Source organism: Heteronotia binoei, chromosome 13, assembly GCF_032191835.1.
Source record: "Heteronotia binoei isolate CCM8104 ecotype False Entrance Well chromosome 13, APGP_CSIRO_Hbin_v1, whole genome shotgun sequence".
Lineage (NCBI taxonomy): Eukaryota > Metazoa > Chordata > Lepidosauria > Squamata > Gekkonidae > Heteronotia > Heteronotia binoei.
The window spans coordinates 68,082,080-68,107,380 of record NC_083235.1 but is presented as its reverse complement, the minus strand read 5'-3'; the positions used below and the strand labels follow the sequence as shown (position 1 = coordinate 68,107,380).

Here is a 25,301-nt window from a genome sequence, read left to right as displayed (position 1 = left end):
CTCCACTGCTAACAGGTTAATCCACATCATCCAGACAATGTGCAAGTCACATTCATAGAGCAGTAGGAACCAATTAAGGCGCAGATGAGCAAATAAGTAAGACATCATTTCCCACAAACCGCGCTGAGGGTAAAGGTTAACTGAAGTTGGCACTTTCCGTGAGGTTAACTTGGCATCATGGCCATTTCATAATGATTACTGTTTTTAAAAAAATCAGCACACACAATGGAAATAGTTGTTAGCCTTAGCCTCATCTGAAAAAAAAAAAGCTTGCTGAAACCATATTCCTCAGCTTTGTCTGTTCCTCCATGATCACCTGGCAGAGAACCACATAGCAATTTGTGAGGACTCCTTTGTGTTGCAGAAGAATGCGCAGAGAATTTCTGGATACCGCTTGGAAATTCGACTGTCAGCAAATGCTGGCAGTAGCAAAATGCAAGCCATTACTACTGCACCACCACCAAATGGGGGGGAAAGCTCCTAAGTTATTTGACTCAAATACAATTTACCCAGGGAAGCGCACCCTTTGAAAAACTGAACACCACCATGGAATAGGAAAAGGGTATTTTATTGCTTTACCTTCCAAAACCCAACAACATTTATAAAACCATTTCCTAAAATCTCTTTGTGAAACGTCCAACAAAAGAATCCCTGAATTCAAAATAGCCAGTCTCTTTTACCCAAGCAATATTGTAGTAGTTTATTGTTCTGAAAATGCACAAACTGAGCATAGCGATCCCAATAATGGTGACTGTACTTCTAATAATACAATACTTCTAATAATTTAATTCTCAATAGCTTTGTGAGCTACAAGGCATGGTGGCATATTTCCATGGATTGGATGGAGAATCCAACGCTGTTCTTCTCAGTAGAATATTGACATCGAAGAATGACCAGCTTAACCCAGCAACAGAAGTCTGTCCCTGTAGGATTACTGGCTCTGAACATTACTGCAATAGCACCTTGTTATTTCTCTTACTATTAGTGGATCACTGGGTGCATTCACACACACTAAATAAGGCACTCTGCAACTGGATTTTTATTGTATAAGAATAGCAAAATCCACAGTCATTGTGTGAAAGCACCCACTGATACTAGATGTCAGACCAAACATCAACCTATAGTTGCTAAATAAATGCTAAATGATCCATCTGGTGGTCAAATCCTGCTCTGGAGACTCCCCACCCCCACATTCCAAAGGATTGAATCTGACAACTGCTGGTGTCACAGTTATTAAGATACCATTAGAAACAAACTGGATTTTTGAACCTTCAGCAAGACTTCTGTGTACCATTCAGTATCGATTCAGTACAATGGTACTCAGTCAACCAGAGCCTATTCTGTACATGCAAAATAGAAATCCAGATAATATCAGTCTAACGATACTAACTGGTACATTAAAACTAGTTGTGCATCTCTGTTCAGGAAGTACTGAGGTGATGCAATAAAGGAAGAACATATCTGAATCGCCCTTTGCTTTTACGAACGAGCAGTTTTCTTCATGCACTGATGGCACAATACTGGCAGCTTGAGTTTCTATGCTGAGCAAACCCCTGACTACATTTCATACATGTGCACAAAAGAGAGCCCAGTCTCAAAGATGTTTCTCCAGGGGACAGCAGCAACAATCAGGGATACACATCAACAGGAAGTTGAAACTCCTTAAAAGAATAGAAAGCAATGTCTCCATTGTCTACTAGTGCAAAGGTCACTGGGACATCACCACTTTGATAAGCGAGCTGTTTCACTGCCCTCAGGGTTGGAATCTGCTCATCAAAGCTGCAAAGTAAAAAATATCTTGTTAAAACAATTTTAATCTAACAAGTTGTTGATGTACAATGCGTTTTGGGTGCGCTAATGTAACTTTATTTACTTTATCAGCAACTGCTCTTAATTTTTTAACTCTTGCATGTTCGCTCCCCAGAAGTTTATTAAACGAAAAGGTGCGATATAAATAAATTATACACTCAGTCAGAATATTAAGTTCACTTAATAGTTAAACCGATTACCACCCAATACCTCCGAACGCATATCCGGACAAAAGGTTTCCCAGGTTTATTCTTCTTAAAGGTAGAAGCTGTGTCTGCTGGATACACATCAAAATCTATCTTCATGCCTCTGGAATCATTCTGTAGCCTGTTAAGAAGGTCAGACATCAGTACAAAGTGAAAAAGACATTGCAAAATTTTCCTGTCTACCATTCCTTTAAATGTCCAAACTGGGGAGGGGGGGTGGAATCTTCAGGTACAGCAAACTTTGACATGAACTGGAATGGAATAAACAGAAGCTCCGGGCTCCATCCGGGGCACAATAGTTAGGACAGTGGGAGGGAGGGTTTCAATTGGTCATCACTTAATGGAGAAAGACACTGAAGATTAGACCAGCTGACTTCTGGAACCATGTAGCCTTGATATTTGCTTTATTAAAAATGAAAGAAATGGCTAGGTTTCCTCAAGGTTCCCAATCCCCATGCCCCCAAATTCATGTTGCATGTCTACATGCAGTGAATTCTAAAGGGAACATCTGGATTTGCCCAGTCATGCACAGCATAATACAAATTATTTCCTCCTCAGGAACAGAGCCCACAAAGAAAGAAATCTAAGGGATCTCCATCCACTGAGGTTTTTGAGATCTCAGGCATCTCCCATTCACTAAGGCCGTTTTCCCACTGACCTTACTCCGGAGCGACGTCCCTCTTCACCGCGCAGCGTCTGCGCGGATTTCCCACCAACTGCTGCGCACAACCAGGAAGTGCCGCGGCTTTTGCGTCGCAGATGTAAACCGCTAAAAACCAGTTTACATCTGCGACGCAAAAGCCGTGGCTCTTCCTGGTTGTGCGCAGCAGTTGGTGGGAAATCCACGCAGACGCTGCGCGGTGAAGAGGGACGTCGCTCCGGAGTAAGGTCAGTGGGAAAACAGCCTTAATCTTGACTTCCCAAGCATCTCAAAGAGGCTGTAGGGGATGGAAATCAAGCAAGGATACATCTAAATACTCGACAGATTATCTTAGTCCCAAGGAGAAAAGGGAAAGCAGGGATGAAAGATTCACCTAGGTACTCAAGAGTTTGCCCATAAGAGTAATTAAAATTATAGTAAGAGAAATGCTAGAAACTGAAATGTAATTGTTTTGGTACTAGTTGGGTCTATTTCCCTTTGATAAGGCCATGTCCAAAACATTGTCTCTGTATCCTTGGTGCTTGTGGGGGGTTGCAACAGTGGGAGGGCTTTTAGTGTCCTGGTTCCACTGATGGACCTCCTGATGGCACCTGGTTTTCTTGGCCACTGAGTGACAGAGTGTTGGACTGGATGGGTCATTGGCCTGATCCAACATAGCTTCTCTTATGTTCTTATTATATTTATTCACAAAAAAATTTATGCCTCTTTTGAGAGCATTTTTCAAAGCAATGTACAACAGAACACCAAACAACTTTACTCCAGGATTAAAAATGCAACACACAGAAAAACTTCATTGTCCATAAAAAAAACGAGTGGGGTAAAAAAGTGATAAATATACTCCAACAAAACCATTAAACGGCCCAAGTCCAAAAAGTCAGCCTAACAAGGATGGGTTGGAAGAGTAATACCTCCCCCCGACATACACTGAAGTGCCTCCTGAAATGCTGTTCCTGGGGATCCGTAGGAACAGCATGAAGGGAGAACTGAAGGGTGACACAGCAGAGGACGAATTGGCAAAAATCACCTTCCTGCTTGTGCAAGTGGATCTTTTTCATTTGAACCACCTCAAAGTTTTCATCTTTTTTCGTGTTTCAAGTTTTTTTTATTAAGTTTAAGCAGAAGGGGAGGGGGGGGGAGAAGGAACAATACCAAAGAAAAATAAAATGTACACGCTACAGTTATTTCTACTACAGAAAAAGCTATAAGATTCATTATACCTGCAAGCTACCATATCTTAACCAAATATTACCATTACATTCTACAAACGTTTTGTGACCTTTTATGATTTCTTACAGTTCTGTTAAACAAATTATAGATGAGGAAGGAAAAATAACAAGCAGAACAATTAAAAACAAGAAAAAAGGAAAAAGTAAAGGAGAAAGTGAGGAAAGATTTTTAGTCTGTCATACAAGCTCATTGCTACCAAAAAATAAGATAACTTCTCAATACAACCGTTTGACTATCTATATTAATAGTTCCAGGCGAAACGTGAAAAGCAGATCTCCCATGTTATAAAGCATATCTGTTCTCTAAGATACCATAAATTGATAACAGTGAAGCATACGCGAAAAAAAGTTATTCAAAATTAATTAAACATTCTTGGAGACAACGTATGCCCGAATGGCATAATATATAGAGAAAACAAGAAGTCTTAATCTACCATACAGGCTTGGTTACTACCCAAGAAAGAGAGAATGCTTAATTATGACATAACCTCCACTAAATTGCTTTAACCAAATTGAAACAAAAAAACTCACTAAAATAATTCTTTACATGGTTAAAATTTCGTCTAACTTACAATAAGCCAATAGAAATAAAACATATCTCTTGAATACTATTCAAATTAATTTAAATTACTAGGGACAATGCCTACTCAATATTCAAACATATGTAAAAGCAGGAGAAGAGAGAAAAATACATTCAAAAATGTCAAAACAAAGATGCTTCCAAATTGTGATCTTAACTTCTAATTTGTAAATTTGTAAGTAACTTTTAATATTTCTAGGTTCACTGAGGATTTAGCTTCTAAAAATAAAATATAAAATATCCCTTTAGCTATTCAAAATATTTAATTCTCTATAGTTTATTAGCTATTGTTTTATCCTTTTAATATTTTCTCCCCAGCGTGCTTTAAGTTTTTTTTTAAAAAAACACGCTCTTTATAAGAAACGCTTATAAAACCTTCCCTGTATCTTTAATATCACCATTTCCTAGATTCTAGCCTATTTTTCCATTCAATTGCCTATTTTTAATTTAGTGTCCATACAAACCTACAAATCCCCTGGATTAGACTTTTATTTATACCATCCAATTGAAAAATTTAAAAAATAAATGATAAAGCCCTAAAGATCCAAATCTCCATCTCAAAATAATACAACAATTCCATGAAGATATTCCAATGTTATCCAAATGAAGACGCCAGAGCTCATAGTCTTTTCTTTTTAAAAATTTTCCAAGTTTTAATTGTCTTAGAGATTGTCATAGAACTATGGATTTTTGTTGAATCTGCCTATTCTCCCCTTAAATTGCTCTTTAATACAACAAGAAGTATTGAAGCCAAACCAAAGTCACTCCCCTTTGTGTTAATCTTGATAGGTTGTAGTTTGGATTTCCGCTGTGAAACTGCGTATGTCACCTCCATTTTGAGTTCACACAAAATTTTCAGATACTTGTTTGTTCACTTTTCCCAGCTCATTAGGAAGATCTTGATTGTCTTGGTCTATCTGCTCCTGCATAATTTCAGCCTCATTACATTTAACCAGAAACTTCTGCACCTGATCTGTTAGCAACTCCTTTAAGAAACCAATTCCCTGTTTTATAGAGGATATGGTAGCCATAAAGTCTTTTGGATCATCCGTTTTTACTTGCTGTGTCATCTTTCCACAAAATAATTCAGTTCAATAGTGAAAGCTGAATAATACCTCAAAGTCCCAAATTAACAAATCCTTCCAAATCTCCACTTAAAAGATATTTTTCTCTTGTATTCCAGTTTGACTCAATTCAGTCCCAATAAGTCCTCAAATGCACTTCTCCCTTTTAATATCAGTCAGCCTGTGTTCAAGTTGTAATATATGTTGTTTAGTTTTAAACCAAGTCAGCCCAAATCTGTTCGTTCTTTTCTTTTGGAAGCCTCTGTTATGGGGGAGGGGTTCTCCTCCTCCCCCTCTTCCAGAACAGTCCAAGTTGGTTTCAGTAGTCAGTAAAGCTGGAGATCAGACTTACTTGCGAGGTACCATTTTGAGAGTTGTAGTAGAAAAGAAGATGCTTTGAAAGAGTGTTAGCATGTAAAAGAGAAGAAGCCGGCGGTCACATCTGTTACCATTCAGAAATGGTGATCAAAGCAACGCGGCATCGCAGCGACAGCTGCTCAGGGAGTCAGTCACAACCAAACTCAAGTCTTGTCAATCTGCTTGCCTCCCAAGACCCTCCCTGAGTCTTGGAGTTGAGTCTCCCTGCCAGAAGACCACCCAACAGCCAGATTTACGAGCAGCCGCCAAAGGCTGCTCCTAACGCTGAGATGCCAGGACCGGAAGCAAAGTTTTCATCTTTTTAAAGAGTACTTGTAAAGCCAGGCAATTACCTGAGGAAGGGCATTCTAGAACTGTGGGGCAGCAACATAAAAATTTAAGAGCATCCACGGATTAGATGAGTAATGGTTACTCTAAACCAGTATCCTGTTTACACAGTGGCCAACCACATGCCTCTGGAAGGCCTTCACACAAGAGCCTCTGGGTAAGTTGTAACCTGAAGCAGGGCAAATAGCTTATCTTAAATTACAAGACTAATGGAGGCTAGCAAGGGCCAGGGGGGAGAAGCCTTCTTCCACATGGGCTTCAAAGCGTTAGATGGCACGCCAGCTGCATCGAAGCCTGTAGGGTCCAACTTTGGTGCAGCAAGGCTCAGCACATCTCGGGGGGGGGGGGGGCAACGTAGCACGGCTGCATTGCAGTGCTGGGGAGGAAAGGAAGGCGTCAGGCTGCAGCAGGGGGGAGCCGAGCTCCGTGCGCGGGGGGGGGGTGGCGGAGCACATGAGGCTCAGCGAGGGAGGGGGAGGGAGGGAAAGCGGTGGCAGGCCACGGAGAGGGGGGGAGCCAAGCCTCGTGTGAGGGGGGGGCTGAGCGCGGTGCCTCGTTGTGGCGCCGCGAGGGCTGGAGGGGTGGCTGGGGGGGCAGCAGACAGGAAGCCTGCCTAGGGCGCTATGCACTGTCAGGCCAGCACTGAGGCTAGTAATATAAGCCTGTGGAGAGGTTCTGCAGTTGAAGACCAAGCTAAACATTATGGTGGCAACATGTCCTACCCGTGTCCCCCAACACCTATTTATTTATATCCTCAATTTCTAGCCCTCCCTCCCCACAAGTGGACCCAGGGTAGGTAACACCAAATAGCATAAAACTATCAGAGACATATTTTAGAGACAAATTCAGCCATTTAAAAATGATGCAGCATTTTTAAGTGCCTGAATTTGCCTCTGAAATGATATTGGTAACCATGGGTAGGACCCATGGCCATCATGATGTCTAGTTTGGCCCTAAACCATCATGATGTCTAGTTTGGCCCTACTTCATAGACTGTAGTAACTCTGAAGAGGGTTGCCCTGTAAAAATGCTTGCCAGTCCCCATGTCCCAGTGGGGGATTCCCCAGTTTTCCAGGCTCCTCCTCACAGCCAGCCAGGGCCAGCTGGGGAAAGCCCCACCCCAACAGCCACCATGTGCTTTTAAACCTCGGCAGGCATAGAAGATGCTTGCAACTGCTTGTGTTTTGGAATGTGTGTGTGCCTTTAAATCTCAGCAGCTGGAAAGCAGGGGGTGGGGCAAGTCGGCAGAGCCATCCATGAGTGTGTGAAGTTGTGAGAAAGGCAGAGTGCAGAATCCCTCTGTTTCACATTTGCTTCAAAAGTTGTTTCTATAGTAAAATGGATAGGAAAGTGTAAGCTAGAACCTGATTATGGGATGGAGGACAACTCTGCCCCCTAGGCTGCTTTCCTTTCCTGTTCCTGTCTGAAGAAGCTGGTTGAAACACAGCAGATTGTTACATTCAGCAACTCCGTGAATAAACTGCCCCAGTAAGATCAAAATAGTGTGGGCTTGCAAACTCTGTTTTTTTGGCTTCTCTCTCTCTCTCTTTGTGCCCCTTTAAAAAATCATGCTTGGAAATGCTTCCAAAACCTGACAAAGGGACTTGTGGGGGGTATGACAAGTTTCACTTTCATTTCGTGGAAGTGCAGCTGCCATGGTAGGCAAAAAAAGAGGATGAGGAAATGAAGACTGTATTCAGGGGAACTGCACTGCTGTATTTTTATTTCTTTAGGGAATGGGAAAGTCTCCTGGCTCCACCCCCAAAGTCCCCAAATATGTCCTGAGTTGGACCTGGCAACCCCAACTGTCCAATACTCTACCAGCACAATACTTACTGGGGTGCTCCATCCAGGATGTTGGAGGGCTGGAGTACTTTGATCTTCTGGAGGACATCAGCTGTTAAATACAGAAAACTGGGTTAGGGGAATGTGCTGTACCTGCTCTGCCTAGCCAGCTATTTGGACCATCTGATTTTTCTGACTCCTTTCCTTCAAAAAGAAGATCCTCCTCAGCTGAGAGAATTCACTAATGAAAATGCATCCAGTACAGAGTTCTATGTAAGCACAACCAATAGTCTATGGCAGGGGTGTCAAATAGACAGCCCGAGGAATGGATCCCACCCCTGTAGGGCTCCCATCTGGCCCATGAACAACTGACACCCCCTGCGTGTTAGAGAGGCGTGAGTCGACTGGGCTTTCCTCATGCTTCTGCAGCCATGGCTGAAGAAACAGGAGGAAGATTCCCCCCACGCCTCTCCCACTGTCAGAGAGACGCAGGCCGGCTGGGCTTTCCTCATGCTTCTGAAGAAACAGGAGGGATATCTCTCCCCTCCCGTGCCTCCCATAGTCCCCGAGAGGCGCAGGATGGCTAGGGTTTTTCCCTGCTTTTGCAGCCATAGCTGCAAAAGGATGAAGATGCCCTCGTGCATCCTGGGCTCTCGGAGAGGCAAGGTATGGCTGGGCTTCTTCCTGCTGTTGTGGCCACAGCTGCAAAAGCAGGACAAAGATTCCCGCCCCCCTATTACATTTGATGGCACACATGGTCCAGTCTGACAAGGTCTCATTTATGTTGGATCCGGTCCTCATTATAAATGAGTTCAACACCCCTGGTCTATGGCAATGAAATGCAAATGCTGCACACAGAAACAAGTCAGGCAAATACATATCAAATTGCTGAAGGTGCATGATAGTTTCAAAATATTTGGAACACAGAAAAAAAGAAACAAAGAGGGGAGACTGGAAGTCACGGACTGGATTTTCAAGCCCTAAATTGGGGATGTTCGACGCTTTTCAAAGAATTGTGCCACAGCCTCGAGGACTAGGTACATTTTTTAAAAAAGGACAAAATTAACTAAACGTATTCATTTCTGTGCCACACTGATTTGAAGACGATGATGATGGTGATATTGGATTTATATCCCGCCCTCCACTCAGAGTCTCACAATCGCCTTTCCCTTTCTCCCCCACAACAGACACCCTGGGAGGTGGGTGGGGCTGAGAGGGCTCTCACAGCAGCTGCCCTTTCAAGGACAGAGCCTCAGAGCAGCTGACAATCTCCTGTATCTTCCTCCCCCACAACAGACACCCTGGGAGGTGGGTGGGGCTGAGAGGGCTCTCACAGCAGCTGCCCTTTCAAGGACTGCCAGAGCTATGGCTGACCCAAGGCCATGCCAGCAGGTGCAAGTGGAGGAGTGGGGAATCAAACCCGGTTCTCCCCCCACAACAGACACCCTGTGAGGTGGGTGGGGCTGGAGTGGGCTCTCACAGCAGCTGCCCTTTCAAGGACAACCTCTGCCAGAGCTATGGCTGCCTCAAGGCCATGCCAGCAGGTGCAAGTGGAGGAGTGGGGAATCAAACCCGGTTCTCCCAGATAAGAGTCCGCACACTTAACCACTACACCAAGCTGGCATGTGTGCAACATGATCAGTGCTGCCTACTCCATTATATGAATTTCACATCTGTTTTACAGGGTTGAATCCAGTGATCCATAAGTACAAGATCACAGGTTTTTCCTGCATCCCTCCCAGTCCCTTCTGAATCTGGGGAAGTTGATTCCTGGGGTTGTAGGAACCATGTAGACTAACAGCCACATGGGTCAGGGTGCTGCACGAAGAACAAGAAAATGATCTTAACTCCCTCTTCTGTCAGTACAACTCTGCTGATGGGAGAGTCAGAAGGGACAATTTGGGGCCCTTTTACCTCCACACTACAGCCCCCCCAACCAGCACGGCTATTAGGCCACAAAGATAAACTTTTCTGGGGTCAGGAGGAAATGCTGTGGGACAAAGAATATGGAAAAGGTCTGCAGTCATAAATACCTTCCACAGAAGGACGGCTCAATCCAACCTACACTACTAAGACATCTTCCCTCAAGGCTTTCACTTCTTTGTAAGGCACCACATGAATGAAAGTGATTTTGTTGCTGGGGAAACTGCAGTTCTCCCAGGTAATTCATTTAGTTCTATTGTACAGCCAGCTGCATTCCACACAGCAATTAAAAGTGTCACTAGTCCTACTGACCACAGCATACGACATGACTTACAAATAACACAGTCTCCCTCCCAGCTATTTGGAAACTGTGTTCCTCTGCTACAAAATACCAGAGTGAGCGGAATGTGAGAGTTTAAAAGCAGCATCTGGGGAAGACCCTTATAAGTTTCACGTCCCCTCCAGCTAGAAAAATTCAGGGGTTAGTAAAGAGATTCTTTTGATTTTGATTAGACATTGGTTCTCTAAGAGGAAACCGGCAGAGATTGTCAAACAGTGAAGAAGAGCCTGCTATCAGTTCCCGGCCAGTTTCAGCTTGTGAGCAGGAAAACAGAGTAACACCAGTAAGAGAGGAAAACAGAAACAAAGAAGGGTTGATCTTGCAAAAGAATGTTAAAAAATAAAATCCAGAACATCTTGAATACAACTTATTCAGGTAACAAAAGATTCAAATGAAGGCTTTTTGTTTATAAAGAACTTAATTGGAGTTTCTCTTTAGAAATAACTCTACCATTTACCAGAAACAATGAAAATGTTTGCTTTCAGTTTTTACATTTTATCCTGCCTTTCTAAAAGCTCAAGAAACCAGCTGTGATGGACTGTCAAGGGACAAACAAAATCTGAGAACCTTTGAATGACAGGGTGTTCAAACAATTCTGTTGAGATAATTCAGTTAAGGAATGACAGTTGAGGAACTGACAGTTGAAGAGGAGACAGTTCTGCAGACTGCAGACTGGGAAGGAGGCTAAGATAGTGAGTTGATCGAGAAGGATCCTCATTCAAGCCAAACAACAGAAATAGCCCAAGTTAAGAAGGGAAATAGCTCCTAGTGAAGAGGAGTCAACCCTGATCTGTGTATAAAGAAAAATCTGAGGAATTAGTTGTATGTTCCTGCTTTCTCAACTGAGTGAAACTCAGAAACCTATGAGTGTTTAAGCAGAAACTGAAAAGAAAGCCTCTCTCCTCAAAGTTTTAAAGACCTTGTTGAATAGCAGAAACTCTTACTTTACAAATATAAAGTTACCTCAGTTATATTATCTGTTCACTTCATACATCCTACACTTGATTCCACCTGACCTTTTCTCCTCCAAGTTAAATAAAACATTTGTTTTATGTTGAACTTTCAAAAACTTCTCACATGCCATCTCAAAAGCAGAATATAAAAAGATAATTTTGTCTCTTCCCTCAGTTTTCTGGGCTGGGCCAGCATTAATAGAGAGACAGAGAGGACACCCTTAGACAAACAAATAAGAAGAAAATTGATAAAAGAGCTGCTCAGCAAAGAAGACAGAAGAAAAAAATCCTAAATCTGAGGGAGGGAAGAGAGTGAGATTGTCATTCCAGCATAAATTGGCTGCAACTTGACAGTAAAATATATACGTATATACATACACACGTCACCCATCCACAAAATACCTGTTGAAAGACCTTGATCTGGCTTGATAAGTGGGGTAACGGCCTGCTGCCAGAGGTTTGCTGGGTACCTCTTCTCCCTCTCTTGTCTTCTCTTTTCTAGAAGAGTCTTGTATTCCCGCCAGGTGGAGCACTGCCTGACTTCCTTATCCTCATTGATACTGTTTTTGTACCTTCTCTCCCACTCAAGATGCTCCCGTTCCTTGTGAGACAATTTCTCAAATTTCTGATTGAGCTTTCTGCGCCACCTGCTTGCATCAACTGCACTTGCAGTCACATTCTTTGGGAGGAGTCTTTTATCAGGCTGTGACAGGAGGGTTTGTGGGCAATCAGCACCCATGTTAGGGAAAGTAATGGTGGTGAAATCCCAGCAAGACAGACAAGTGTTACCCTGCCTTTCCCCAGGTGCCATGGCAGATCTCTCAGGGTGGTCTCCGATACAAACTGGAAAAGATTCATAACATTGTACTACATCACTGGAAGATGGGATGGACTCCACAAACGCAACTTCAGGATCAGATTTTTTCACTTTCTCCCCAGATAAAATTCCTCCATCTGACACTGTGTAGCTGGAACCCTCACAATGCCTCCCAGTCTTTTGGGGTGGCTGCTTGCATTCCTGAGTTTTCTCAGATGTTTTGCGCTTCCTGTCATGCAGCAAACAAAGAGGAAAAGACCTTCAAACACAGGTATTCATCACATTTCCCTTTACTGAATCCCCAAGGTTCAGTCTTATCCCCTGTGCTGTTCAAACTCTGTGTGAAGATCTCAGGAGAAATAATTTGCAGCTTTGAAGTAGGATGTCAGCAAGATGCTGATGACACTTAGCTCTATACTTATTTTATTTACTGGATGTTTAACTCGCCATCCCCTGCACAGCAAGGCTCAGGGCAGTACCAACGATAAATTAGGTTAAGTGTCAAGCATGGTGAAATTCCATTGATAATTGATTGTTTAGGGGTCCTGCCTAACCTGGTCTGTGAAGTATCATGGAGGATCCAGCTTTACTAGCTTGTTATTCTTTCCCTTCCGCCCCCCCCCCCCCCTTGCTTTATGGCTCATAATTAGAAGTAGTGAGAACTGAAACCAAGTAATCAGCACCTTCCCATACATTCTTGTAAGGGAGTGAGAGACATCTGGGGAAAGCAAGGACACGGTCCTGATAACGCTATGAGAATGTAGACATTTATGTTAGTTTATGTGTGAATGCTACCCCGCAACCCCATCCCTTGGAATCCCTTTGAAGTAGGCCTTAAAAGTATTGTATCCATGTGTGTTCAGCATTACTCTCAAGAACCTGTCACCAAAGTATCGGTCTATCAATAAACGCAGTCTTTGTATCAACTTCGACTCGTCATTGAACCCGCATGCTTGACATTAAGGACTTTTAACAAGAATAGTACTAAAATTTACAATAGTTGGTAATCAATAAACAATCGTTTAAAAAACCCAGTAAGATGGCACCTAAAGAGAGCACAATAGTGTCGCATATTCTGGCAGTGAGAGAGGGAGTGGGGAAAAAATGGAAAGGAAAAGGAAGGAGCAAATCAGCCTGGTTTAAAATCATCACTGTCCATGGCCACAAGCTCAGTGGAATATCTCTGTCTTGCAGGCCCTGCAAAATTGTATCAAATCTTGCAAGGTCTGGACCTCACTCAATGAAGAGCTCCACCAGGCCAAGGCAAGGGCCAAAAAAGCCCTCGCTCTAATCAAGGACAGCCAAACGCTCTTCAGGCCAAGGATCACCAGCAGGTTGTTGTCAGTTGAGCACAATGCTTTTGGGGGGATATACCAGGAGAGTTAGTTCCGCAGTTATGTTGATCCCAGACCATATAGGGCTTTAAAGGTTAATACCAAAGCCTTGAACCTGATCTGGTATTCAATCTGGAGCCAGTGTCGGTTCTCCTTGGTGTTCCCCTATGAACTGATGATGCCACATTCTAGACCAATTGGAGTTTCTGGGTCAGTCTCAAGGGCAGCCCTCAGTAGAACAAGTTACAGGAGTCTAATCTGAAGGTGACCATGGTGTGGAACAGAGGGAAACAAGTAGAGGACCAATTGCCTCATCTGGTGTAGATGGAAGAACACATGTCTGGCCACATTTGTGATCTGGGCCTCCACTGAAAGGGAGGCACCCAGAATCCCACTCTTGACTATCAGTGCTCATGTTAATGACACATCATCAAAAATAGGGAGTTTGCACCTCAACCCTGGATCCCTCTGGCCCAGCCAAAGGACTTCTGACTTAAATGGGTTCAATTTCAGCCAGCTCTGCTTCAGCCATCCAACTACGGCCTCCGGACTAAACCAACTGAGGCTGTATCCATCCATCCAACAACAGATACAGCTGGGTGTCACCTGCATACTGATGACAGCCCAGCTTGAAACCCCATGCCAGCTGGGCAAGGGGGCACACACAGCAGTTAAATAACACTGGAGAGAGGACTGACCCTTGGGGAGCCACACCCCAAAAGGGATCGAGATGAAACCCTCTCTCCTAAAGCCACCCTCTGTTCCCAATCTTGGAGAAATGAGATTAGTCATTTCAAGGCCTACATTGATGAGGTGATGGATCAACAGATCGTAACTGTGTTGAACGCTGCCATCAAATTAAGTAGTAATAGCAGCACCACCCGCCTCGATCCAGCTGTCTACGGAGGTCATCCACGAGGGCAACCTGTGCTGTCTCTGTTCATTGCCAGGCCTAAAGCCAGATGAACATATGAAGCTGCCTTCTACTGAATCAGACCCTGGGTCCATCAAAGTCAGTATTGTCTTCAGACTGGCAGCGGCTCTCCAGGGTCTCAAGCTGAGGTTTTTCATGCCTATTTGCCTGGACCCTTTTTTGGAGATGCCGGGGATTGAACCCGGGACCTTCTGCTTCCCAAGCAGACGCTCTACCACTGAGCCACCGTCCCTCCCCACAGATTGGAATGGATCCAGGGCTGATGTGTTCCAGGGAAGGCTGGAGCTGCTCTGTTGCCACTATCTCAACTACCTTACCCAGGAATGACAAATCTAATACTGGGTTGTGGTTGGGCAGATCACTGGGATACAAAAATAGTTTCTCCAAAAGAGGAAGAGGAGGAGATTGAATTTATATCCCACCCTTCACTACCCAAAGGAGTCTCAGAGCAGTTTACAATCTCCTTCTCCTCCCCACGACAGACACCCTGTGAGGTAGGCGGGGCTGAGAGCTCTGATAAAAAACTGCTCCTTCCAGAATAGCCTCTGACAAAAGTTATGACTGACCCAAGGTTACTCCAGCAGCTGCACGTGGAGGAGTGGGAAATCAATCCCAGTTCTCCCAGGTAAGAGTCCGCACACTTAATCACTACACTGAACTGGCGCTCACGGATTCACCACTGCCTCCTTTAATCTCCTTGGGAAGACCCTCAAACCTGGGGAAAGATTTATAATGTCTACTAGAAGGCCTTGTATTTCATCACCACTGGCTTTCACCAGCCATGATGGACACAGGTCTAGGCAACACGTGGGGGGCTTCACAGCACCCAGACTCCTGCCAACATCAGCCTGGGAGACTCAGTTGAATTGATCACACCCACCCACCAACCCTTTGCCCAGGACTAATGAAGGACCAAGAAACCAAGGGGGGCAGTTCTTTAAGGCAACTGTCCCGCCCTCCCTTGCCAGGTCTCAGTCACACATGCCAGGTCCACTTCCTGGATTACAAAATACTTCTGTAATATGGCAGTCTTATTATTAATGGACCTGGGATTGCACAACATCAGCGTTGGAGAAGGGTTTGTCTTCCTTGCCCTACCACCAGTGTGTCTCAGGATGGGATGAAGGTTGGAAGGGGTCTCAGCATAACCATATCTCCACATCCTTCTCTTGTACTACTTTCTCCCACAGTTATTTCTTTATCCAAATCTCCTGGGGGTTCTCTAGAGGTCTTGAACCAATGCCTTAGTTCTGTGGTTAATTGGTTAAGGGTGAACAAGCTGAAACTGAATCCTGACTAGTCTGAGGTAATGCTGTTTGGGAAGACTGAGATCTTCAAAACACTACGTTCCCACTTTCGATGAGGTCCAACCGATACTTTGCGTCTTCGTTAAAATTCAAGGGCTTATATAAGCGTAGTTCATCATAACCATAGCATGGACCCAGCATTACTGCTAAAGAAGCAAGTTAACACAGTGGCAAAAAAAGGCATTCTGCCAGCTTCAATTAGCCAGGAAGATGGTCCCCTCCCTTGATTTGGTCAATCCGGCCATGTGGATCCAATGCTATGGTTATGATGAACTACGCTCAAGTAATAGCCAGCTCAGAAACTCAGTCACGAGCGGGTGCTAGGTGGAACAAGCTTGTCACACCCATCCTGTAGTTGCTCCACGGGCTACCAATCAGTTCCTAGGTCCCATTCAAAGTACTGATTATGACCTACAAAGGTGCCCATGGCCTAGGACCCACATACCTGCAGTACTGCCTCTCCTGTTATGCTCTACCACAGCTGCTGAAAAGGGATGAAATCAGTCACTGCCTGTTCATGAACATTTCTATGGTGGTTCCTCCTTGGGGAATAACCTGAGGAAGTTAGGAAGGCTCTCACAGTATTATCATTCTACAAAATGGAAATGCTCTGGCAGGGCATTCTTATAATGGAATCAGAAAAGTAGTAAGATGGTACAGTTCAGAAGGTCACCTTCATATGGTAATCATACGGCTAGTCAGCAGTCTGTAGGTATTGTAGGCATCATCTGTTACTGTAGATAGTTATCCTGCTTTTATTGCATTGTCTTATACCTTCGTAATCTCACTTTCTGCACTGCACACACTATACCTTTCTATAGGCAGTTTGCTGTTCACATCGTCGTTGAATTTTGTATTTCTAGTCCTACTGTATTGTTCGTTGAACGTCTTATGCTGTAACACCACCGTTTCCCTCTATCTTTACTTTGTAATTTGCCTTGAGTCTCGGCAAGAAAGGCAAATAAATAAATAAATAAATAACAACTAAGTTCAGAATTACCTATAACAATTATCTGAAACAAATCTAAATAGTGTGTGTGTTGTGGGGAATCTAACGTCGTCCCTCATTAAAACAGCATGCCCTCTCCTTCATGGTTTCCATCAATTTTTACCGAGGGCTGGCGCTCCTTTTCCTCTTGTGGTGGTGTTTCTTTGCATTTTGAGAGTGGCTACCCAGATTCAGCTGTCTCTCATAGGGTGTGGTAACAGCACTATAGGAGAAATAGACAAAATTAAAATCATTGGAACAATCCCATTCCAAACTAGCTGCAGACATTTTTAGCTGATAGCTGAGACATCCAAAAACACACGCTGCCTTCCTCCCGCTCAGCTGATCTGTTGTCAAACAGGCTAAATGCATGCATAGGTCTAACTGTTGACCTGAAGGATGGCAAAGATACAGATTGGCTTTAGAAGGCTGAGATAATGATCACAGACGCAAGCAAACCATTCTCACAACCACGGTATGATCTATCCAAGTGTAACGGACCAATCATGGCTTAAATGCGCAGAACTGGCAAAACTCACACTAATTCGATTAAATATTATTACATATCTGAAGACACTTACTAAAATGATGTCAAAGGGGAAGGTTAAAGGAAGGGATTTGGGGGGAGGGGGGGGAATCCACTGTTTGATATTTACCTGGAATGAAATCTCAGCACAATGTAACCAAGCCTCTTCAAGTGACTGAATACCTTTTAAAAAGGAACAGAAAGCAAGGTGATCATCTTTGAAACAACATGGTGTTATACGCTTTAAAGAAAACGAAATACTATTTCATATGTCAGGGATAGTAAATCCCTATTCTCCACTCTACCTATGAAGAGGCACCACACTAAACCCCATTCCTATGAAAAGTGTACCTGTATCGGGTCTAATGGCTGAATACACACATAGTATTTTCTTGGATTTGATATAAGAGATGGGATTACTTTGCAATAATAATAATAAAAATAATCTGCACGTACATTTGTCGTGCAAGCACATCGCTTTTTGAAACACATCACAAAATGTAGAAACTGGCTCTGAGGCACGGCAGTCTTCACAAGGAAAAGAAACGGACCTTAAGTGATTTTGGATGCTCAGGCTCTAGACAGCAATCTGACATCAGAACAAGCATTACTGTTTTAATGTATTTGAGTATGCAGAAGACTTTACGGTGCTGTGACAATACTCTCATTACCCCTATCTTAGTAAAAAAAAAGGTAAAGGTAGTCCCCTGTGCAAGCACCAGTCGTTACCGACTCTGGGGTGATGTTGCTTTCACAATGTTTTCATGGCAGACTTTTTACGGGGTGGTTTGCCATTGCCTTCTCCAGTCATCTACACTTTCCCCCCAGCAAGCTGGGTATTCATTTTACCAACCTCAGAAGGATGGAACGCTGAGTTGACCTGGAGCCGGCTACCTGAACCCAGCTTCCACCGGGATCGAACTCAGGTCGTAAGCAGGGAGCTCAGACTACAGTACTTCAGCTTTACCACTCTGCGCCGTTGGGCTCTTACATATGTGGAACTTACCATACACCACCCAGCAAATCCACTGTCCAACCAAAACCTGAACCAGTGGAATCCCTGGTGCGAGTTCAACAAACTGGTAACTTGACAATAACTGGGGCAGGATGGTACATTAGAATGCAGGGTGACTCACCTCTGGCTTTAGACCCAACAAATCACTATTCATGGTGTCCTAAAACCCAGGCTAGCTAGCAAACATCAAGAGTGATATGCTGCAGAATTACACTGACTCATTCCACACCCATTTGATGTGTTTCACCCTTTACAGAATGCCAGGATACCAGGCACAGTCACTATGTAGCAATAAGCCTGGTCTGACAAAATTAAAGGGCTACAGCTTCAGCAGTTAAATTGTAGGTAACCACCAGCGTTATTTAATGTACAGTCAAGCTCCAAATTCCAGGGGCATAGTTACACGTATCCTTCTAGGCAGGGCTTTGTTTTTGTAGCAGCAACTCCTTTGCATATTAGGCCATATCCCCCTGATGTAGCCAATCCTCCTGGAGCTTACAGCAGGCCCTGTACTTAAGAGTCCTATAAACTCTTGAAGGATTGGCTACATCAGGGGTGTGTGGCCTAATATGCAAAGGAGTTTCTGCTACAAAAAAGCCCTGCTTCTAAGTCAGAATGGCTGCATTAAGTAATTATATTGTGGTAACTAATTTGGTGCAGGGTCAGATTGTGTGTCCCTGATGGGGCTTGCTTTGGAATAGAAGGCAATTCCCAATCAGTATGGAATCAGAGAAATTTTCTAAGTTACTGGATTCATGTTTCACTTCTCCTATTCCTACTGGCGGGGTCACATATCTGATTCTCTAACTGTTGAGGAATGCGGATATTCACTGCCTTGACATGCGAGGTAGGGATTTCTCTTTTGTTGTACCTGCTACAATAACTACAACTAAACCAAAATTCTGAGACACACCTGGTACTTCAGCAGACTCACAGACCTCTGAGACATCTCATAGGCTTCCTGGATTGACAAGGGCAAGTCTTTGTAAAAAAGCTGAATAGAGCCCTGTAAGACAGAAGCTTAATGTTTACAAATTTCAACTTGCACAAAACCAGCTCCACGGGCACCCATCCCCCATCCTCCTCCGTCACCTCAGGAGACAGCCTGTGCCAGCTCATTTTTGCTTAGAAGCTCTATACATTGTGATTTTCCACTTTAAACCTGCTCCCTCAGGTTTCTAAAGTCGACGCAGATTAACTGGTACTGCAGCAGAGTGGCACAGGGCGTGGTAGAAACAAACATCTAGCGCAAGCAGAATCCTTAGCCCCCCCCAAAAGACAAAAACTGCATACTTTATGTTACAAAGGCTGTGACGCTTCTTTCAGCAAATACAAAGTTCAAAATATATTCACGCATGTAGACACATCTTCAGCCACTTACAGGCATTAACTGGAGGACCTTGTTTCCACCGCCACACCTAGACATAGGTCTTTAACAATTCCTACACACCTCATCAACACATTACATGCTTCTTGTGGGAAACACTATTGGGCATCCAATAAACACAGCCACATAAAAGTGTGGAAGTGCCCTCAGTATGCACCGGAATATAAGATGATTTTGTCTCTTCCCTCAGAGCCAGTTTGGTGTAGTGGTTAAGTGTGCGGACTCTTATCTGGGAGAACCGAGTTTGATTCCCCACTCCTCCACTTGCACCTGCTAGCATGGCCTGGGGTCAGCCATAGCCATGCTCCCACGCAAGCCTGTGCCTCCCCCACCCCCGCCTCAGCAGCGGGCCAATGGCGTGCGCCTGGGTGGAATCACCATGGCAACAGGTTCTCTCTCGCTCGTCAGGCCGCTCTTCCCCCTCCAAGCGTGGCGTAACGCCTCCCCTTTGGAAGCCAACTGCGGCCGCTGACGCTAGCTCTGCCCTCGAGCGCAGCTACATGGCGGTTCTCTGGATTGGGCTGTAAATGTCCCCGCGTTGGTTTTAAAATGTGGTTTCTAATATCGGTAGAAAGAATAAGAGTCCAGTAGCACCTTAAAGACTAACAACATCTATGTGCTTTCATGAGTCATTTCCTCAGGCTTATTTCCATTTATTCTTTGCATCCTTCTGGACTGAATCCTCCTGGACGGAATTGAGACCTAGGTTTCCTGTCTCATTACCAATGCTGATATCTCCACACCTACTACCCCTCTTCATATTACAACTAACCCAATCATGCCTGCTACTGTCATTCAGCATCTGGCATTATTTTTATAAAGTTTACATATCTGGTACCTCGTGTTACATATTATGGCGCACACGGCCTGGCCTGACAAAGTGACATTTATGTCAGATCCGGCTCTGGTAAAAATTGAGTTCCACACTTCTGACCTATAGGGTTGTTGGAAGGATTACAACATAGAAATAAGTGTAAAGCGCTCTGAACACCTGAAAGTGCTATGCAGTGCGAAGTGCCCTTCATAAGGGAAAACAGGCACCTAAAAACCTGCACAATTTTAACCTCTGCATCATTTTTGGTGCCCTTGAACCTTTTTTGTTGCTTGCTGACTGGGCTGATTCTAAGGAGATAAAGAGGGATGGGGATATATATAAATATAAAGTGAACGATTAGCAGCAAAAATGTTGTGATTCTGTGCCAGATTCTGGATCTCTTGCTGCACAGCACACTGTCCAATGAACAGAAATCTTCTCCAGCCCAGACAATTTATACTCAGAGAAAGAGAACATAACTGGGATAAACTAAGAACCTAGATCATGTCTAGGTTTTCCATTTGGTCAAATGGCTGTAGAAAGAAAATGCCAGAGCCTTTCTCTCCAGAAACCACAGAACTCTCCAGGCTCTGAAACAGAGCTGCCAACAGGCCTGGAGAAAAACACCCTGTCTCTAATAGACATTTCATGTATGGAAATGGGCATCTGAAGCTTTTCACAACATGGTGGCCATTAACACCTGGTAAACAACATCCCTTTAAGCCTATATTAAAGGGGCAGGACATTTCTCCCTTAGTCTGTTGGCCTTATTCCCCCTTCCCCGCCACATTCTTTTGCAGGAAATATAAGGAAGTTGCTCATCCAAAATACACACACAGAAAATTTCAAGCTCAAGACATCCTACTCACACATTCCAGGAGATACAGGGCTTCCTCTGGCAGCAAGCATTGCTTTCCATGTTCTGTGTACCCCATAGTATGCCAGAATTTCCCCTGGATACAAAAGAGCAAACGTTAGTGAGAGGATGAGTTGTGTGCAATACTTCCATTCTGACCCTTCAGGAATGCTACCACACGTCTATAAACCTTGAAGGCCTTCTGAATTCGTCTCGTCTTTTAGAGACTGAAAACCCACTTCACGGTGCAGTCATAGCTTCTTCACGAGGGTCAGGGCTGCATTTAAGAAATGCATGTGTCCCAGATAGAAGCCTGCTCTTCCAGAAGCAGTAGCTCTAAGTAGTGCCGTATAGCACTACTTAAGGGGAGGGACGGTGGCTCAGTGGTAGAGCATCTGCTTGGGAAGCAGAAGGTCCCAGGTTCAATCCCCGGCATCTCCAACTAAAAGAGTCCAGGCAAATAGGTGTGAAACACCTCAGCTTGAGACCCTGGAGAACCGCTGCCAGTCTGAGAAGACGATACTGACTTTGATGGACCAAGGGTCTGATTCAGTAGAAGGCAGCTTCATATGTTCATGGGGAGGGACGGTGGCTCAGTGGTAGAGCATCTGCTTGGGAAGCAGAAGGTCCCAGGTTCAATCCCTGGCATCTCCAAAAAAGGGTCCAGGCAAAGAGGCGTGAAAAACCTCAGCTTGAGACCCTGGAGAGCCACTGCTGGTCAGGGGAGGGACGGTGGCTCAGTGGTAGAATATCTGCTTGGTAAGCAGAAGGTCCCAGGTTCAATCCCTGGCATCTCCAAAAAAGGGTCCAGGCAAAGAGGTGTGAAAAACCTCAGCTTGAGACCCTGGAGAGCCACTGCCAGTCTGAGTAGACAATACTGACTTTGATGGACTGAGGGTCTGATTCAGTAGAAGGCAGCTTCATATGTTCATGGGGAGGGACGGTGGCTCAGTGGTAGAGCATCTGCTTGGGAAGCAGAAGGTCCCAGGTTCAATCCCCGGCATCTCCAAAAAAGGGTCCAGGCAAAGAGGTGTGAAAAGCCTCAGCTTGAGACCCTGGAGAGCCACTGCCAGTCTGAGAAGACGATACTGACTTTGATGGACCATATATAAGTCAGCTTCATATGTTCATATAGCACAACAGCTACAGAGATAAATTTGTACAACGAATAATGCAACAGGAAAAAATAAACAGTACTCACACATGACAAGCCTGTGCTATTACAACTTATGTACTCAAACTAATCATTACAGTCGCATTCAGGTCTGGAAGTAGATCTGGAGTATCAAAACAAACAAGCAATAACATTATTAAAAAAAAACGAGGCACACGTACAGCAGGGGATTTGAGCTCGGCAATACCTTCCTGAGGCTTCCACTCAGCTTTCACCAGACTTCCCCTACAAAAGAAATGTATTTATTTATTATTTTTAGGGTTTGTAGAATCTTTCGGGCTCGAGTGCCGTGTTCTACTGGAGAAAGTTTTCCTTCCAGACGTTTCGTTCTCAGCTGCGGAGAACATCCTCAGTGGCGTTGCAGCCGGAGCAGGCGCTCTGACCTTCTTGGCTGCTGTGCGTTGAGTGGGGCCTCTCTAGCAGCTCTCCAGCAGCCCTGGCCCCACTCAACGCACAGCAGCCAAGAAGGTCAGAGCGCCTGCTCCGGCTGCAACGCCACTGAGGATGTTCTTCGCAGCTGAGAACGAAACGTCTGGAAGGAAAACTTTCTCCAGTAGAACACGGCACTTGAGCCCGAAAGATTCTACAAACCCTAATGATGTTACCAGCCGTGAAAACCTGAAATCTTTGATATTTATTATTTATTTATTACATTAAACTCCTCTCCCGCCCTCTCCGCAAGCGGACTCAGGGCGGCTTACAACATTCATTTATACAATTAAGAACAATAAATCAATAAAACATCAATACAATTAAAAAAATTTTTAAAAAACTATTTCGCGGTGCTGTATCATTACTATATTGGCGGTTCTGCTTTTGAGACGGTGATCCCCGAGTACTCTAACGGATGTCAGGTGGCAGCTCTCTCTCAGTTAAACATCGAAGGCCTGTCAAAACAATTCGGTCTTACAGGCCCTGCAGAATGTAGGAAGGTCCCGCAGGGCCCTTATGGCCTCCGGGAGAGCATTCCATAATTCTGGTGCTGCCACCGAGAAGGCCCTGGCTCGTGTCAAACGCAACCTGACCTCCTTTGGTCCAGGGATGGACAGCAGATTTTTTTGTCCCTGAGTGCAGTGCTCTCTGGGGAATATATGGGGAAAGGCGGTCCCGCAGATAGACAGGTCCCTGACCATAAAGGGCTTTAAAGGTCAATACCAACACCTTGAAACGTTCCGCAGGGCCTGTAAGACCAAATCGTTTCGACAGGACTTCGATGTTTAAGGTCAAGAGTTTGGGCGTGCTCCTTGAGTCCTCCCTTACAATGGAGGCCCAGGTAGCAGCATTCTGCACTAGCTGTAGTCTCTGAGTCAGCGTCAAGGGTAGCCCCATGTAGAGAGCATTACAGTGATCTATTCTTGAGGTGACCGTAGCATGGACCATTGCTAAGTTGTTGTGCTCCAGGAAAGGAGCCAGCTGCCGCACCCGCTGAAGATGAAAAAAGGTGGATCTAATAGTGGCTGCTACCTGGGCCTCCATTGTAAGGGAGGACTCAAGGAGCACACCCAAACTCTTGACCTTAGGGGCCGGTATCAATGGCACCCCGTCAAGGGCCGGCAGCTGGACCCCTCCCCTTGGACCACCTCGGCTCAGATAGAGAACCTCCGTCTTCGTCGGATTCAACTTCAGCCGACTCAGCCTGAGCCAAGATGCTACGGCTTGAAGAGCCAGGTCTAGATTTTCCGGGGTACAGTTGGACTGGCCGCCCATCAATAGATAGAGCTGGGTGTCATCTGCGTATTGGTGACAACCCATACCTCCTGACAATCTGGGCAAGGCGGCGCATATAGATGTTAAATAACATCGGGGACAGAACCGCACCGAGGCACACCACATATGAGTGAGTGCCTCTGGGATGATTCCTCCCCTATCACCACCCTTTGTCCCCGATCTTGGAGAAAGGAGGTCAACCACTGTGACCCTGAATCTTCACGTTGGCAAGGCGGCTAGTCAGTAGCTGATGATCAACCGTATCAAAAGTGGCTGACAGGTCTAATAATAACAGCACTGCCGAGCCGCCTGATCCAGATGTCGCAGGAGGAATTCAAGGAATTATAAGGAATTCAAATTCTTTAATGATCATACCCTCAACTTGTCCTGTTCCCTTTGCTGAAAGGGGGCTAAAAAACCATTTTATTCTTAACTGGAAGCACAAACATCACTAAAAACAGATACAAAAAAAAAATTCTAACGTGTAAAACCCTGAGGTAAATTCCTATCACTTCTTCATCCAGCCCAGACTGCCACACATAAAACGCAAGGCAAAGGGAAACTGTACTGAAAGGCTTAAAGAGAATTTATAGAGATACAAGGAAATGGTAAATTTATGCTGGAATCCAGGCATGCCTAAATAGGACTCTTTTCGCATCGACACCATGGATCTGAATTCTACACTGAGCAAATTATTTTATTCTGAATGTGCCTCAGTCTTCCACTGTGTGTAAATAGTAAATAATCAGAGGCACAGAATCACAGAACTGGACCAAAACTTTTTGGCAGAGAACATATGAAGTTGTTGCTTAATCAAAAGTGAAACTATCAGCTACTATAGTCCAGTTATCTACTTTAATCAGCAGTGGCTCTTCTGCTCTCAGGCAGGGAGGGGTCTTTAGCATTCCTGCTATCTAAGATCCATGGGAAACTGAGATGTTAGAGACTGAAGCAGGAACCTTCTGCATATAAAACATGTGTTTTACTGATGCTGAGATACAGCCCCTTTACAAATAATAATACTTACAATCTCTCCACATGTTCTTCCCGCAAGAGCTGCCAATGTTCATCCCGGCACTGGCGCAGCTTCTCCTCTTGTTCTTCTGAGCCATCAGGGATAAAATCTTTCTGGCCGTGTGATCGTTGAGGAATCTTGTGATCGCGCCTGTGAACTGCCAGGAGCTCAGCTG

General features: G+C 44.6%; 1 protein-coding gene across 1 annotated transcript; it reads right to left on the bottom strand.

Annotated features, from left to right (window-relative positions):
* Positions 1–552: 552 nt before the first annotated feature.
* TSEN54 (tRNA splicing endonuclease subunit 54) lies at positions 553–25,301 on the bottom strand. Its single transcript, XM_060253050.1, has 10 exons — positions 25,139–25,301; positions 22,566–22,629; positions 21,244–21,327; positions 19,087–19,179; positions 17,289–17,341; positions 16,757–16,855; positions 11,655–12,298; positions 8,088–8,148; positions 2,020–2,136; positions 553–1,779 (listed from the first exon to the last, which is right to left on the bottom strand). The coding sequence occupies exons 3-10, from the start codon at positions 21,307–21,309 to the stop codon at positions 1,629–1,631; spliced, it is 1,284 nt and encodes a 427-aa protein (XP_060109033.1). The 5' UTR covers positions 21,310–21,327; positions 22,566–22,629; positions 25,139–25,301; the 3' UTR covers positions 553–1,628.

Coding starts and splice junctions, on each gene's coding strand:
- TSEN54 (XM_060253050.1), bottom strand. CDS start 21,309: ATGGGGTACACAGAACATGGAAAGCAATGCTTGCTGCCAGAGGAAGCC. Junction 8,149..11,654: donor AGATCAAGGTCTTTCAACAG/GTATTTTGTGGA, acceptor TGTATTTAACAG/CTGATGTCCTCCAGAAGATC. Junction 2,137..8,087: donor ATCCTGGATGGAGCACCCCA/GTAAGTATTGTG, acceptor CCTTCTTAACAG/GCTACAGAATGATTCCAGAG.